At 42.5% G+C, this 18359-nt stretch overlaps 1 protein-coding gene across 1 annotated transcript in view; it reads right to left on the bottom strand.

The window, feature by feature from the left end:
- Positions 1-4752: 4752 nt before the first annotated feature.
- Positions 4753-18359, bottom strand: part of LOC144340600 (mas-related G-protein coupled receptor member H-like) — a 40476-nt gene continuing 26869 nt past the window's right edge. The window contains 4 exon segments of the mRNA XM_078001028.1: positions 4753-4865; positions 4868-4980; positions 4982-5332; positions 5334-5784. Of these exon segments, the coding sequence (XP_077857154.1) occupies positions 4753-4865; positions 4868-4980; positions 4982-5332; positions 5334-5784 (1028 nt within the window).

Below are 18359 nucleotides of genomic sequence, written 5' to 3'. Positions count from 1 at the left end.
TCTGTCACCCAGGCTAGAGTTCAGTGGCACCATCATGGCTCACTGCGGCCTGAACCTCCCAGACTCACTCAACCTTCCACCTCAGCCTCCCAAGTAGCTGGGACTACATGCCAGTGCTACCACGCCCAGATAATTTTTGTATTTTTAGTAGAGACAGGGTTTTACCATGTAGCCCAGGCTGGTCACAAACTCCTGGGCTCAAGTGATCCACCTGCCTCAGCCTCTCAAAGCACTTGGGATTACAGGCATGGCCACTGTACCTAGCCTATAATTATTATTTGTCAATTAAAAATAAAAATTTTAGAGAAGAAAGCAAGAGTTATAAGATAACATTTATTGAAGGCCTCTGAACTGCCCAAAACTGCTTGGTGCCGGAAATACAAAGGTGAGTAAGACATAGCCTTAGCCTGAAGGGTCACTAGCCTGCAGGGCCAAAGGGACCCAGACTCCTGCAAAGCTATTAGACATCTTCCCAGAGTCTTGAGCCACTGTCACAGTAGGTGCTTGAGATAAATTTGTTGAATAAGTACAAACATAAATGTAACAATAATATAGTGTTTGCTATCATTATTTTCTAGAAGGAATAGAGGTATTTTATGGATGGAAGCTGCTACTTAAATAAGCAATTACTAAACAGAAATTAAAATATACATTTAGAGATGCCTTAGGTTTTTTTGTTTTTGTTTTTTGTTTTTGTTTTTGTTTTTGGTTTTTCAGATGGAGTCTCATTCTGTGACCCAAGCTGTAGTGCAGTGGTGTGATCTTGGCTCACCGCAACCTCAGCCTCCCAGGTTCAAGTGATTCTCCTGCCTCAGCCTCCTGAGTAGCTGGGACCACAGGCCACGCCACCATGCCCAGCTAATATTTTTGTATTTTTAATAGAGACAGAGTTTCGCCATGTTGACCAGGCTGGTGTCGAACTCCTGACCTCAAGTGATCCTCCCCCTCAGCCTCCCAAAGTGCTGGGATTACAGGTGTGAGCCACTGCGCCCAGCCAGATGCCCTAAGTTTTTTATATCCCCCAAAAGTACTGAACATGACATAAAGTATTTGCCCTAAAAATGACACAGAATGTCAGAAAAAAACAGTCTCAGTTAAGAGCTTCCAGATATGATCTGGGATTTCCAAACTTTTTAAAAAATTCATTTCCAAACTTTCAAAAAGCCTCCTTTGACATCCAATTGGAGCTTATGAGTTTCTTTTGATAGTTTTAATGAACGTACATTTACTTATACCCCTTCCATCATTGCTGTGGTTCACCAAAATAGGGTGAATACTGAAGGCTGAAATAAATAACTGCAGACTGCAAGCTTAACTATAGCAAGGAATTAAAACCCATATTAGCAAACAACAAAATTACTATATGGTCACATAAAGTCACTTGAGGTAATTCATAAATTTGTTTCTGAGCTTCCTGGCAGTCAAAGCAAAAAGGGAAAAATGCTTAGCTTTAAGGGTCATACTTACCGGTTCATAGGTATTCAGAAGAAGCATAATTTTCCTGATCCTGAGGTTTCTTTTTTTTTTTTTTTTTGAGATGGCGTCTCGCTCTGTTGCCCAGGCTGGAGTGCAATGGCATGATCTCAGCTCACTGCAACTTCCACCTCCCGGGTTCAAGCAATTCTCCCGCCTCAGCCTCCTGAGTAGCTGGGACTATAGGCGCCCACCACCACGTCCAGCTAATTTTTATATTTTTAATAGAGACAGTTTCACCATGTTGGCCAGGATGGTGTCGATCTCTTGACCTCGTGATCCACCCGCCTCGGCCTCCCAAAGTGCTGGGATTACAGGCGTGAGCCACCGCACCCGGCCGATCCTGAGATCTCTTAGAGAGGACACGCCACATGATGTGATGAATGACATTCTCAACTCCATCTCACTAACAAATAGAGCAGGAAAGTTACTAGGGCAATTTCGTACCATGTTTCTCAGGGCTAGCCAAATATACCCCATCAAAGGGCCATTTTGTGAAGGCAGACTTCAAGAGAATGAAACGGTGCTTTCTGACTACTCAGCTCTGAAGTGGCCTGGTTTCCCTTCAGAGTAAAATCTCCAGTGTCTGGAGACACAGAGAGATGAAGGCTTTGTTCTTCTGTCAGGGATTTATGTTTATGATTTCTCCCGTTGCCTTACTGATGAGGACGGGATTCCAAGAGTGCAAGGTAGTATTCGCAGTTGGGAGTTTGGAGGGGACATACTCTGTGTGGCTGTGAAGACATCCTCTTCACTCTGTCAGATGGGCAAAAGTCAGGTTAAAGTTCTCTTCTCAACACAGAGGAACTAGCCCAAGTAGCTGTTTATTCTCCTATCAGCAGTTTTTGTCAAGGCCATTCTTGCCACCCTCTGGCTAGCTACAAAATCACAATTTTGTTTATTTTAGGCTTTGCTGTTTGTATAGGTTAAAATTGTGTTCTGTTACTCTAATTTTACATTTTTGATTACTAGTGAGTTACAACTTTTTTTTGTGTTTACAGACCATTTGTTTTGCTTGTGTGTTTGTGTGGTACGTTTGGGTTATAAATTACCAGGCCCGGTGCGGTGACTCATGCCTGTAATACCAGCACTTTGGGAGGCCAAGGCAGGTGGATCACAAGGTCAGGAGTTCCAGACCAGCCTGGTCAACATGGTGAAACCCCGTCTTTACCAAAAATCTAAAAACTTAGCTGGTTTTGGTGGCACACACTTGTAATCCCACCTACTCAGGATGCTGAGGCAGGAGAAACACTTGAACCTGGGAGGCAGAAGTTGCAGTGAGCCAAGATTGCACCACTGCACTCCAGCCTGGGTGACAGAGTGAGACTCCAACTCAAAGAAAAAATCAATGAATCAATGAATCAATCAATAATCTACCATGCCATTTACCTATTTAATCTGTTGGTGTCCCAATGTTTTTCTTCTTAATTTAATTGAGCATTCTATATTTTAAGGGATATTAACCTATTGTCATATTTATTAAAAGTACATTTTCTAATTTATGTCTTACAATGCACATTCTCATCTTATGTTAGAACTGTCCAAACACCACCAAATCATAGAACATTCAGTAAAATTCCTGGTTGAGTAGAATTAATTTTTTTTTTTGAGATGGAGTCTCACTGTGTCATCCAGGCTGGAGTGCAGTAGCACAGTCTTGGCTCACTGCAACCTCTGCCTCCTGGGTCAAACGATTCTCGTGCCTCAGCCTCCCAAGTAGCTGGGATTATAGGCGCACACCATCACACCCAGCTAATTTTTTAATTTTTATTTTTGTGATTTCAGTACAGACATGGTTTCACTATATTGGCCAGGCTGGTCTTGAACTCCTGATCTCAGGTGATCCGCCTGCCTTGACCTCCCAAAGTTCTGGGATTACAGGCATGAGCCACTGCACTCAGCCAAATAGAATTAAATTGAAGAAGGCTTTATTATGTGACAATCAGGTTGGACCACAAGATTATCTCAGTAGGAAAATGAAAGGATGAGCAAAATCTATAAATAGTCCTGGAAAGTGCCATGGACTCAGCTGGCTTAAAATAGTGAAGTCCATCAGTAGTGCCTTGGGACTGTGGCAGAATGTTTTCTTTGTGATTAAAAAAAAAAAAAAAAAAAAAAATCAAGCGCTCATTCCAAAAAGAATTGGCAGCATTCAAAATCTGCTACTCAGTAATAAATTGAGGAATGATAGATGGTGGGCTAGAGAGATTGTGTAATAGCTGTTTGCCAAAATACTCTAGAAAAATACATGACTTTGTTTTTTATACACTTTGCAAAGAAAATGTTTATTAGTGCTGTATATTTTATGCATGGATGTATACATATTCCATATTAAGAACACCAAACAGAAAGAAAAGAAGTGAAAATTTCCATGTTCAAGTCAAACTACAATAATTCTTTTTGAAGCTCCTTGTCATTCTGATGGGAGGAATTTTTTTTTTTTTTTTTTAAGATGGGGTCTTCCTCTGTCACCCAAGCTGAAGTGTAGTAGCGCCATCATGGCTCATGCAGCCTCGACCTCCCAGGCTCAAGTGATCCTTCCACCTCAAAGGATGACATTCTTAAAGGACTTTGGGACATCTCATCTATTTCCCACTCCATCCCAGGATGAGTTCTTAACAAGTGCACAATAAGGACATCTCTGGAGGATGTTCCTATAGTCCTTCCACAAGTATTAATGTGCACTCTTGTGCTCCAACAATAGTTCCTATTCCTAAGGGGAAAAAATGGTTTCCCTCTGATGAATAGTGCAAGATTTAAAAAAGAGACATGAGTGAAAGAAAGTGGGGAGTGGTGTCAAAGGCAGCATGAAAAATAGTTTACAATGCTACCTCTCATGGACTGTCCTGGGCATTATGGTTGTAAGCATGGGTTTGGGGGTTGGACTCCTTGGGTCCCAGCTTGGGTCTGTCACATCCATGCTCTGCAACTTTACTAAAGCTTTCTAAGCCTCACTCCTTCATGTCATGGTAGAACAACAATATTGGCTCATAAGATTGTCAAGAAGATTAAACGAGACAATATAGGTAACACATAGCTCAGTGCCTGCAGTAGAGTAAGTGTTCAAAAATGTCAGCTCTTGCAAAACCAGCAATGACAAAGTAGAACACATGAGCATCATAGGGTATTGTTAGTATTATTAATTCCTAGGAGGAACTGAGGAATTTCTTTTTTAATCTTAGATGAGCCACCAGGAAGGAAAATAGAGAAGTGACATCAGAACCGTGTTATCTTTTCCCACACTGAGATGACATAGAATAGTCTTCTCCCAAGGACATCCTAGCTGAAGGCCGTTGAGGGTGAAGAAGGCTGTGCAACGTTCTCACCCAAGTCTGCCACTGGTTTTTCTTCCAAGACCTTTTGCAGTGCTTCTCTTAGGGACTTTCTACTTTCTTTCTCCTGATACGACCTACCACAAAATAGACAATTGGATTGACACTGCAATTGATAGTGGACAAAATATTCAAATAAGGATATAATTTCCACACCAAGTTGTTACTAGGATTAAAAAAAGGCTATGATGCGCAGGACCTTTATGGGCATGGCAAAGACAAGAAACAAGACCACAGTAGCTATGATGATTATGTAGAGCTTGGCAGGTTGGCGTGGCTTCAGGTTACAGCAGACTTGGATGAAGAGCCTCAAACTGGTGAAGATCATGAGAGGAACAAAGACAAGGAATGCCAAGATACCTAAAAATTTATAAACGTATGGACGTTTTGGGAATCTAAACTCATCTACCTGGATGCAGAAGAAGTTTTCTAATCCAAACACAAGAAGAGAAAGTGCCCACAGCAGAGTGCAGGCTACAGCAGATTGGAGCTTTGGGAGTTGGCACTGGTACCAGATTGGGTAAAGCAGAGAGACACCGCTCCACACTGATGATGGTGAGAAGGTGCAGACCTGTGTTGTAGCCAAAAAGTATCAGGAAGATGATGTATTTCAGTAAGGTGTCATCGTTGAGGCGATCACAAAGCAGGATTATCAGCGGGAGGACAGATGTGCAGAGGACCATGAAGTCAGCGATGACGAGGTGTAGGTTGTAGACAGTGAATGGCTTCCTCTTTACATAGAAGATGAGAAACAACATCAAAAGTCCATTCCCAATTACTCCCAGTATGCAAATGAGCAGGGAAATGTAGATATAACGGTGCTGTTCTCGTGATTCTACTGGGGGCTGAGTCGCTTGCTCTGAGGACCAGGTTGTGTGATTCAGGTATTCATTTCTGGTACAGAGTGCAGATTCCAGAGGGCTCACGCTCACTGCCGATAGCGCCATTCTTGGGGAATCACCGGTTTTCTCCTGTAGACCTGTTGTCAGAAACGGAAGGTGGAGTTTATGGGTGTCATTTGCTCTGCATCTCAAGATGAGCACAGTTTTATGAAGGACGCTCCTCCACACAGTGGCGTAGGAGGGAGGATGTAAGACCAGAGAGGCTCTTGCTATATTTCATCTCCTTCCCTCTGTTCTCTCCTTCCATCATTTTCCCGCACGGGCAGATTCCATTATGATCTCCATGTTTCCTCCCCTGAACCCAAGGGTTGGCTCCTAATTCCAGCCTCGGCTACTGTCTCAGACCAGGGTCCCCTTCCTCCTGGCCCTGTAGGAAAGCCCACTATGTCCCCAGCTTGTCCTCTGCCTTCCAGAAAGAGATTTCTTTTCTTACCAGAACTAGGTGACAGATTCAAGAAAAGGATCAAAGAGACACTTATTTAAAAGGCACCAATGAGCAAAAACCAACACACAAAAGAAGTAAAGAAAATAAAGATAGTGCATTTAGAAATCCACCAATCATGTCTGTCTTATCTCTCATCACTATTCTCGTTTTGCCTTTGTAACATCCCCCGGAAGTTTATCCATCCTAGATGAAGGTCATTCCCTTGGGCTTAGTTGATAAGAGAATCCAGCCATTGATGGGAGGATGGAAAGGAACAGGAGAGAGGAAGACAAAGAGGGTCTCTTGGAGTTGGGGTCCAAGGAGCAAAAGGCTACTCAGAGTTGGGGACAGGCAGAATTGTAATGTCCAGGCCCAGGCCAGTGCGTGGTCCCCAGGTGACCCTAGTGTTGTGATGCCTTGATTGTCCCACCACTTTTTCATCCTTATCCCATGTTCTCTGCTGCCTTAGTGATGGCCTGACCCCAACCAACTGAGGTGGGAGGGAGCTAGGTTCCGGGAAGGGCTTCTAGAGCAAGACCTTCCTGGGTTTTCTTTGGGGATGCTTAGGCAGCACAGGACGGGCCTCTCCTATGTACAGATGAGCACAGTGTTAAAAGTCACTTGTCAGGCCCCCTTAGAGCTCAGAACACATTTTCTAGAGGATTGGCTAGGTTTCCCAGGATGGCCGATGAACTCTGACATAACCTTAGTTGTCACTGGTGTGCACAGTGGAATCATTCCTGTTGCAGTGGCTGCTAGAGAAATTAAAAAACAGCCTCAACCAGGCCCTTTCTTTCCCTTGCTCTCTCCTCCTTCCCGTCCTGGGCAGACTCCGCTCTTGCCCCATTTTTGTCCTCCTTACTTGGGCCCAGGCCATAGCTCTCTGGTTTCCCTCTCCTTAGCCACCGGGCCAGAGGCTGATGGGACTGTCTCTTCACCCCCAGCCCCTGCGAAGAGGGATAGCCCTCCCTGGGCTCCTCGCCTCTCTGGAGCAGGTGCAGGAGCCTTGGGGCAATTCCTTTGGTTTACATTGTAGAGTTTCATGGGGTATGAGAACAAGCAAGAGAGTCACTGTTTCTGGAAGTCTCAGGCTCCCAGGCACAGTACATGGCACAGGCCCTTCTCTCAGTCATCCTTGCCCCATTCCCAGCATCACTCTGACGGCCCAAATCCTCTGTAGTACAGGGGCCTCTGCTCAGACTTCTTTTGCGTTTTTTAAAATAAAATACATGGCTTTTCTTGCTGATAAAAGTAACAAACTAATTTCAAAAACTTTGGAAAATGCAGAAGGATGAAAAAGTCCACCTGTTTTCCTATTTTACCGTCCAGATAATTTCTATTAATGTGTTGATATATTTCCTAGAAATGATAGTGTATATGGTTTTACACCTATCCTTTTTTCTCTTTCTTTCTTTCTTTCTTTCTTTCTTTTTCTTTCTTTCTTTCTTTTTCTTTCTTTCTTTCTTTCTTTCTTTCTCTTTCTTTCTTTCTTTCTTTCTTTCCTTCTTTCCTTCTTTCTTTCTTTCCTTCCTTCCTTCTTTCTTTCTCTCTTTTCTCTCTTTTCTCTCTTTCTCTCTTTCTCTCTTTCTCTCTTTCTTGAGACGGAGTCTTGATCTGTCATCCAGGCTGGAGTATAGTGGGACAATCTTGGCTCACTGCAACCTCTGCCTCCCGGGTTCCAGTGATTCTCCTGCCTCAGCCTCCCAAGTGTCTGGGATTACAGGCATGCACCACCATGCCCTGCTAATTTTTGTATTTTTAGTAGAGACAGAGTTTCATCATGTTGGCGAGGCTCATCTCTAACTGCTGACCTCAAGTGATCCGCCCCACTTGGCCTCCCAAAGTGCTGGGATTACAGGTGTGAGCCACCGTGCCCAGCCCAATACCTACCCTTTAAACTTAATAGTATGCCACTAATATTTTACAGTCTTTAAGTTTTTTCAAAAATATGATTGATGACTACATAATATGATGTTTTGTTTTATCTTTTGTTCATTCTTTTTTTTTTTTTTTTTTTTTGAGACAGAGTTTCGCTCTTGTTGTCCAGGCTGGAGCGCAATGACATGATCTTGGCTCACTGCAACCTCTGCCTTCAGAAGTGATTCTCCTTCTTCAGTCTCCCAAGTAGCTGAGATTACAGGCATGTGCCATGATGCCCAGCTAATTTTGTATTTTTAGTAGAGATGGGGTATCCATGTTGGTCAGGCTGGTTTTGAACTCCTGACCTCAGGTGATCCACCTACCTCAGCCTCCCAAAGTGCTGGGATTACAGGCATGAGCCACCGCACCTGGCCTTGTTCATTCTTTATTTTACAATTTCTCTATTACTAAATATCTAGGGTGTTAATAATTTTCCATAAATGGCAATATAGAGGACATCCTTGTGTATATAACTTTCCTGTATCTCTGATTATTTCCTTAGGATAGATTATTTCAAGAACAGTTACAAGGATTTTAAGGCTTTGAGACAGAAAAACACTGTGGTCCAGAATATGAGCTTTGGGGTCAGAGATGTGGGTTTGAATTTTGGTTTCAGGTTTCTAAGTATCTGACCTTGAGCAAGTTATTTATCTTTTTCTTTCTTTTGAGACAAGATCTCGCTCTGTCACCCAGGCTGGAGTACAATAGTGCAATTATAGCTCCCTGCACCCTCGACCTCCTGGGCTCAAGCAATCCTCCTACCTCAACCTCCCAAATATCTAGGACTATAGGTAGGCACCACCACACCCAGATAATTTTTAATTTTTTTTATACAGACAGTGACTTGCTGTGTTGTACAGGCTGGTCTTGAACTCCTAGCCATCCTCCCACCTTGGCCTCCCAAAGTGCTGAGATTACAGGCATGAGACACTGTGTCTGGCCCACATTATTTATCTTTAAACCTCAGTTTCTCTGCCTGTAAAATGGAGATCATGGTAGTGTACTTCCAATGATTATTAGAAATCAAAATGACTTCATCCTTTGAAGGGCTTTAACCATAAGTGCCTGACACAGAGTGAATGTTTAATGAACGTCAATTACTAGTACAACTGTCTTCAGAAAGGTTTGTTCTGGAAGCAGCATAGGAGAGTGCTTTTACAGTTGAACCTATTTCAGTATTGAGCATGTGTGTGTGCCAGCTTGATAACTTTGCCTCCTTGTTGATGAAATCATGGTATTTAAAAGTTTTGGTTTGCATGTGTAATCATTAGTAAGGTCGTATATTTTTCATGAGTCTATTAACGTTTTATATTCCTTGTTGTGTAAATTGTTCTGTGTTCTTTGCTCATCTTATTCTAGTGGGAATCAATGTCCTTGCTGACTTGTAAAAGACTTCGTTGATCTTGTTTGCATTCTTCTTGCCTCTCCAGGGCAAGCCCCAGGCCCCTGGGTCAGCCAATTTGGCCTCAGAAGGGTGGGCCAGCAAGGAGATGAATGCAGATTCTTTTCTCACTCAAACTCCCATTCTCTTTCCCTTTCTTGTCCTTCCTCTTCCCCTCCACTAAGTCACCTTCCACTGCCCTTCCCAGGGACCTGGGGTAAGCTGAGAAGCAGGATGGTGAGAAAGCACTCACAGGGGTGTCTTTTTTCCGCCAGGCCAGACCCATGGGGGGCCTCCCTGCAGCACCCTGTGCCACGGTGGGTCTGACAGCAGCCTGTCTACATCATGGCTACAGATCCAACCACAGGAGCCTATAGATGGGTGTGGAAAGCCAGCTCATGTTCACAGCTGCAGTTCCAAAGCAGAATGAACAAATAAGGGAACTGTGCTCTCTTTCCATGGTATTTCCCAAACTGACCTTTCTGCAGAATTCAAGTGCATTTGTGAACAAAAGTGTGCTGGCTCGAATTTTATGTCTTATTACTCCTGGCTGTGGGAAGCCTTGTTTTAAAAGAAACACAGGTTGGAGAGTATAAATAAACTGATAGGTAAAATGTGGCTCAACGTGTGCTAGGCATTCCGTATAATTCTCAGAGGAGGGCTGTGAGGTAGGGGTCATCCCCATTCCACTCGGGGCTTTGGGGACCTGCCTTGGTCCCACAACTTGTCACACCCTTTCTGGATGCAGGTGTTTTCCAACCTCATGTCTCCCTCCAGATGGTTCCCGTGTACCCCATTCTCCCATAAACATAGCCTTTTCCTGTCCATAGAGATTCTCCTTGCGAAGAGGCAGGAACCTGTGGTGGGGAAGGGTACTTCCAAGGAGAGGTGGGGTAGAGTTTACAAAACCTTCGATGAGATTCCGGTATGTTCCTGTTGTTGGAGTTGGGGTAGTCACCCTTTTTCCAGAGGTATCCTCTGTTTCTGCTTTATATCATGTTGTGTGAAACATGTTAATTATTGGCTTTTCCAAAGATTACTTTTAGCTTCTCATCATGGCCACAGATCCAATCACAGGAGCTCAGCAGGGGTTAAATGTGTTAATATTTTTTATGACAATATTATAGTAGATAACATTAAATAAAGTCATACCACATTTTATTACTGATGCTGTGTCATTTCTCTGAAGCACACTGACACTGTGTGTGTAGCCCAAGTACCAGGCATACACACCATGGGCACACACACATACACGAGAATAGGAGGGGACACACATGGAAGGGGAAATGCATTAAGGGGAACCTTCAGCTTTTAAAGCTGTTCTTGGGAGAGGGTCCATGCTCCCCATTGAAACAGAATGCCTCTGCTCTAGCACACAGATGGCAGAAGGTGTAGGTCCCCCAAGGTGGCTTCTGGAATTCGGGATCCCCTTGAAGGAGGCTGTTTCTTCCTACCCAGTGCAGCCCTTTGCAGAGGGATGGGGAAGAGGAGAGCTCGCTGCAAACCCAAGTCACAGTGGTCTTCCAGGAAGGAGTGCTTGGGAATACTCACTGTCAAGTGATTTGGTCCTGGTTGAGTGGAGCCTTCTTAGTGATTCTTAGTGCTCCCCTTCAGGTGTGTTGTTTCTGCAGATCGTGACCTCTTATCTAGCAGATCAGGGGAGCCAGGAAAAGATTCTTGCAAGCTGAAAGAGCTCGTGTCAGTCTGGCAACAGTCTGTTCTCAGGGTCTTATTTTGGCCTCATCTGGCCAGTGAGATCTGAGTCTTGTTGGCAGCACTGGAGGCCAGAGGGTGGGACTGGCTCCCCTCTGAGACTGTCGATCAAATGGATAAAGAATCACTCACCTCCCAGGGCAGTCTGCTTCAAGTTTCAGCTCATCAGAAAACACCTTGTTCAGCCTCTAACAGTGAGCTTACAACATTTCATCATTTGAGACTGTTATTAGACTAAAGCAAATGTGGGTCATTCCAAGTATTTGGTGTTGATACTGCTGCCTCTGGAAGACTTTGCATTTCCTAGCATCTATACACAGATGGATTTGCCAACCTTCAGGCCTGAGGCTACTTAGCTGTGGTTGGTGCCATGGGTTGGCCAGACCTACCGCATTCCAGGCCCTTTCCCAGCCACTTCCAGACAGATACTCACTTCCCCACCTCCCTATGGCTGGCAACGGCCAAAGGACTTGGCTGTGACAGGGAGCACGGGGAGGCAGGTTGCAGAATGGGAGGTGGTATTTCTGGAAAGATCTTTGCTGGAGACTGGCGAAAAGGGGTTCCCAGCACTGTCCTTTCCCATGTGTCTTCTTTTGGGGCCACGCCAGCTGTCTTGTGGTCCTGAGATGCCAATAAGAATGATGAGAAGAGGCATTACGGGAAGATTGATGGAGACTAAGTCCTGCAGGTGTTGGTGGACAGCTTGAGCAATGCTGGCACCTCCAATGCTGTTGGTGCAATGCAAGAAAACTCCTCTCATTCAAGCCACTGAAGTCAGACAAACCATTACTTCCTGCTGAAATCATACATAGCAGTTGATTTTGAGGGATTTATTTATTTATTTATTTATTATTTTTTAAAAATTATACTTTAAGTTCTGGGGTACATGTGCAGACTGTGCAGTTTTGTTACATACATGTGCCATGATGGTTTGCTACACCCATCAACCTGTCATCTACGTTAGGTATTTCTCCTAATGCTATCCCTCCCCTAGCCCCCCACCCCCTGACAGGCCCCAGCGTGTGATGTTCCCCTCTCTGTGTCCATGTGTTCTCATTGTTCAACTCCCACCTATGAGTGAAAACAGGCAGGGTTTGGTTTTCTTTTCTTGTGTTAGTTTGCTGAGAATGATGGTTTCCAACTTCATCCAAGTCCCTGCAAAGGACATGAACTCATCTTTTTATGGCTGCATAGTATTCCATGGGGGATTATTTTTTAAAAAATCAAAAAGCACATGTAGAAGACATCCCCCCCCGCCGCAAGAATTGCTGCCTTTGTAATTCCCTCCCCTTGAGTGGAGGGAGAACCTGTGACTTGCTTCTAATGAATAGCATGTGTTTATTCTAGGTGATGGGATGTCACTCCCTTAGTTAGGTTACATTATGGCAAAGCCGATGGAATGCTGTTTTAAGGGTTTGTTTTAATCAAGTATGTAAGACACACAGACATGGGCATGACTGTCATAAAGCAAGAAGTTCATACTCACAGTCACCTGGAAGAAGAAGGCAGGGCATGCCATATAGGGCCACAAGGGGAAGCACTAGGGTGGGTTGGGAGGCAGAGCTGCGGGGACTGTGGCAAGAATCTTTATTGTGGTTTCTGTGGGAAGAAGTGGGAACAGCAGGGACAGCAGACTGAGGACTGGCTAGCTGAAATAATTTCAGCAGGCCTTGAGCACAGGGGCTGTCCCAGGTTGTCTAGTACCTGGCTCCAGCGTGACTTGGAAAGGTGGATAGTTGCCTAGGGTGTGAAAGCCTGATAAAGAAGGAGGTCGTAGGTATGCGCTCTGGATGAGTTAGTTTGCATTGGAAAGGTGCACTCTGGGGTGAGTGTGTTTATTCTGTCTTGAATTTGGTCACCCTGGGAAGGACAGTCACTCATGGTGAGCAAGATCTCAAATGTCAAAGCATCAGAAGACAGAAAATAAAGACATGGTTAATACAGATGCCACTCACATGACTCCACTATGCTATGTGAGACTGTCATGGCAGGCTGGAGCGAGAGGCTCCTGCTGGCCTTGGAGAAGCAAGCTGCTCACTGGGAACTGTCCATGGCAAGGGCTGGGGATCTGCAATGTGGCCTCTAGGACCAAGGACCTCAGTCCTACAGTTGCCAGGAACTGAATTCTGGCAGCAGCCATGTGAGCTCAAAAGACGTCCCTCAGCCTTTAATGAGACCCCAACCGCAGTTGACTTCTTGTCCCACCTTGTGACACCCGGAGCAGAGGGCCTAGTTACGCCATGCTCAGATTCCTGACCCAAAGAAACTGTGAGATAAATAAATGCATGCTGCTTTAGGCTGCTAAATTTGTGTGGCAACTTGTTATATAACAATAGAAAACTAATATGCTGTGTGCATATAGTTAGAAATTAAATAGTACTTACAACACTTCATTAAAAAGCCCTTTCCCTTGTCATTTTCCGGTTCCACTGCTTAATAACAGCTACTGTAAATTCTTCTAGAGATTTCTTCCGGGCTCATCCCCCAATCTAAAAATAATTGGTAGATATTTCTGTTCTTTACAATAAATGTCCAACATTATCTACTTCCAGTTTGGATGAGCATTTTGCTGTCTACCCCACTGTCCCATCCAGCTACCATCTTCTCAATATACATGGACCTGATTTTTAATTAGGTTCATTTTTCTTCATTTTTCCCTTGTATTTTTAGTTGACACAATATAATTATACATATGTATGGGATACAGAGTGATATTTTGATACATGTATATGTGTAGAGAGATCAAAACAGGGTAATTAACATATCTATTACCTCAAACATTTGTCATTTGTGTTGTGAAATTCAAAATATTATCTTCTAGCTTTTTAAAAATATTGAACAAATTGGTTATCTATATTTACCCTATAGTGCTGTAGAACACCAGAACTCATTCCTCCCATCTAGCTGAAATTTTGTATTCCTTAACCAACCTCTCCCTATCCTCCTCGCCCCCTACCCTTCCTAGCCTCTATGGTACCCACAATTCTACCCTCTACTTTTATGAGCTCCCACATATGAGTGAGGACATGTGGTGTTGTGGTATTCTTGTGCCACAAGAATTTTGCTTGAATATAATGTCTTCTTGTTGTGCTCTAATTTAATGTCTTCCAGGCTCATCCATGTTTCTGTGAATGACAAGATTTCATTCTTTTTATGGCTGAATAGTATCCCATTACACACACAAACACACACACACACATACACACACACACACACACACCCTATTTATCTATCTTAGATACATAATCTTTCTTAACTCATTCATCTGTTAATGGACATTTATGCATTTATGTTGATTCCATATCTTAGTATTGGGAATAGTGCTGCAGTAAATGTGGGAATGCAGTTATTCCTTTAATATACCAATATTCTTTCTTTTGGATAAATACTCAGTAGTGGGATTGCTGGATCATATGGTGGCTCTATTTTTGGTTTTCTGAAAAATTCCACACTGTTTTCTATAATGTCTATAATAATTTGCCTTCCCACTAATAGTCTGCTAAAAGTTCTCTTTTCTTCACATCCTTGACAGCATTTGTTATTTTTTGTCTTTTCGATGTAGCCATTCATTTTTTGTTTGTTTGTTTGTTTTTCTCAAGACCAAGTCTCACTCTATCACCGAGGCTGGAGTGCAGTGGTGCAATCTTGGCTCACTGCAACCTCTATGTCTCGGGTTCCAGCGATTCTCCTGCTTTAGCCTCCCAAGTGGCTGGGATTACAGGTGTGTGCCACCACACCCAGCTAATTTTTTGTATTTTTAGTAGATACAGGATTTCATCATGTTGGCCAGGCTGGCCTCGAACTCCTGACCTCAGGTGATCCACCCATCTCGGCCTCCCAAAGTGCTGGGATTACAGGCATGAGCCACCGTGCCCAGCCAATGTAACCTTTCTAACTGGGGTAAGATGATATCTCATTGTGGTATTAGTTTGCAATTCCCTGATGATTAGTGATATTGTGTATTTTTTCATACACCTGTTGGCCATTTGTATGTTTTTGTTTGAGAAATGTCTGTTCAGCTCACTTGCCCATTTTTCATTGGATTATTTGTGGTTTTTTGTTTGTTTTGCTGTTGAGTTCCTTGTATATTCTAGATATTAATTACTTGTTGGATGAACAGTTAGCAAATATTTTCTGTCATTGTATAAGTAGTCTCTTCACCCTGTTGATTGTTCCTTTGCTGTACAGAAGCTTTTTAGTTTAATATAGTCTTATTTATCTATTTTTATTTTTGTTATCTGTGCTTTTAAAGTCTCAGCCATAAAATCTTTGCCTAGACTAATGCCCTGAAGCATTTCACCTGCTTTCATCAAGTAGTTTTATAGTTTTAGGTTTATGTTTAAATCTTTAATCCATTTTGAGTTGATTTTTGTATATTTCTCATTTGTGTATCCCCACCAGTGAGTTTTATACTTTTGTGTATTTTCATTATGGTAGATATTGTCTTTTCTCTTCTAGATGTTATTCCTTAAGCATTTTTTATAGGGCTGGTCTAGTGGTGATGAATTTCCTGTTTTTGTTTGTCTAAGAAAGACTGTTTCTCCTTCATATCTAATGGATAGATTTAGTGGGTGTGGAGAAGTTTTTCCTTTTTTCCTTTTTTTTTCTCCTTTTAGCACCTTGAATATATCACCCCATTCTTTCCTGTAAGCTTTCTGCTAGCCTGTAAGGTTTCTGCTAAGAAATCTGCTGCTAGTCTGATGGAAATTCCCTTAAATATGTCTTGACTGTTTTCTCATGCTGTTCTGTCTTTTACTTTTGACAGTTTGACTATAATGTGCCTCCAGTAAACCTTTTTGGATTAAATCTATTTGGGAATCCTTGAGTTGGCTGTCTGGATATCTTTATCTCTTCTGAGACTTGTGAATTTTTTAGTGATTATTTCCTTAAATAGGTTTTCTATGCTGTTTCCCATCTCTTTTCCTGTGGAACAAATTTTATGAAAATGTGTTTAGTTTACAGTATCCCAAATGTCACATAGGCTTTCTTCATTCTTTTTTTTTCCTTTTTTTCTTTTTTCTTTCTTTTGTTTGACTGAATTATTTCAAAAGACCTATCTTCAAGTTCAAAAATTCTTTTTTCTGCTCAATTTATTGTTGAAGCACTTCAGATCCAGGATTTCTGTTTGGTTCTTTTTTATATCTATCTGTTTGTTCAATTGCTCATTCAAATTATGAATTATTTTTCTGATTTTCTTGTATTGTCTATCTGTGTTCTCTTGTGACAACTGGACACTATTTTAAATTCCTTTTCAGGCATTTCATGTATTTCCTTTTCTTTGGAATCTGTTACTGGAGAATTATTTTGTTCCTTTGTCAGTGTCATGTTTCCTTGCTTTTTTTCTGTTTCCTTTGTCCTTATGTTAATACGTGTGCATCTGGTGTAATACTTGCTTCTTTAAATTTTATGGAATGGATTTCATAGGGAAATAATCTTTCCTGTAAATGTATCTACAGTGTTGGTTGGGTAGGGTGCTTTGGCTTTGATTCTGGGTGGGCACAATAATGTAGTCTCTGTATGATTTATTCAGCTTTAATCAATGTCAGTGGGGTCTGTGAGTTCTTCAGTGACTTGGGCTGTGGTTATTAATGGAGGCTGTGGCAAGACTTTTCTGGGGACAAGGACATCAGGTAGGTTGACCCTTGGTCCCCTGGGTAACATAAGCAGCCATCAGTGGTAGTAGGAGGGGGCCTGGGTATACTAGTTATTGGGCCCCTAGGCAGTGCTTGCAGCACTTGTGGTGGCAGTGCTAATGGCAAGCTGGCCCTCAGGTCTGGGCCTCAGGGCCTGGACAGTGCTCGTGGCACTGGCAATCGCAGTAGTGATGGCAGGCTGGCCCTTGGGCCCTGGGTGGCACACACTGGTGCTGGTGGTTAGTTAGGTTTTTATTTTTATGATAACAATGTAAACATTTTCATCTAAGAGGCAATTGGTTTATCGTGATTATTTTACTTTTTCTTGGGCAAATTCTTGTTTTCCCTAGTTACATATTGCCTTGTATTTTTCACTTTCACAGTTTCCTATGTATTTATTCTTATTTTTGCTTATACTATGCTCATTTTTTCCATTTAGTATGTCATGCGCCTAGCAATACATATTTTTTAAATACTCAAACATATAGAGTAATCTGTTTTGACTTTTCCTGGCATGGAGAACCTTGTCAGACTTCCTCCCTCTCAGCTAGCCCTCTGTGGGCCCACGTCCCTTCCATTACTCAGGCTTTTCTTGGCTGCTTTTCGTGTTGAGGATTCCATGGGTTCTTTCCTGTAGCCAATCTATGAAGGACTTTAAAGGTATGAGGGAGGTGACTTTTTTAAAACTTTATATTATGATAAATTTTCAACAAAACCAGAGTAGAGAAAAGAACATCAGAAGCTCCTATCTGTCCTTTTCCAAGTTTCCGCAATCATCAACATAAGGCCAATATTGTTTCAGCTAAACTCCTTCCCACTACCTTTAACCCACGGATATTTTAATGCAAATCCCAGATATTATATGTTTCATCTGTAAATATTTTATTATGCATTTCTATTTAAAGACCTCTGGGCATGGTGGCTCATGCCTATAATCCCAGTACTTTGGGAGGCCAAGGTGGATCACTTGAGCTGAGAAATTCAAGACCAGCCTGGGCAGCATGACGAGACCCCCACCTCTACAAAAACTTAAAAATTTAGCCAGATATGGTGGTGGGTGTCTGTAGTCCCAGCCAGAGGCTCAAGTGGGAGGATCACTTGAGCCTGGGAGGTTGAGGCTGCAGTGAGCTGTGATCACGCCATTACACTCTAGCCTGGGTGACAGAACGAGACCTTGTCTCAAAAAATTAAAATAAATAAATAAAACTTATTAAAAAACACCTAACCACAATGCCGTTATCACACCTGAAAAAATTAGCAGTATTCTCTAAAGTCATCAGATATTCACTTGGTATCATACATGTGTTGGCTTTTTAAAATTACAACTAGTTTGTTTGAATCAGCATTCAGATAAGGTTTGATTGTGATTAGTTATGTCTCCTAAGCCTCTTTTAACTGATAGGTTTTTCTGCCTTCCTTTTTTCTGGCAATATTTTTGTTGAAGAAACTTGGTCATTTTTGGCTGTGTCTCTACATGCATTTAACCTGTTCCTCTGTCTTGGTGTTCTAGAGCCTCCATCTATTTCAGGTCTGATTTTATTTTGGCAAGATTATTTCACAGGGATGTACTTCCAGCCATCA

Source organism: Macaca mulatta, chromosome 4, assembly GCF_049350105.2.
Source record: "Macaca mulatta isolate MMU2019108-1 chromosome 4, T2T-MMU8v2.0, whole genome shotgun sequence".
NCBI classification, from domain to species: Eukaryota; Metazoa; Chordata; class Mammalia; order Primates; family Cercopithecidae; genus Macaca; species Macaca mulatta.
The sequence above is the reverse complement of the archived record's forward strand: the minus strand, read 5'-3'. Positions and strand labels throughout refer to the sequence as shown.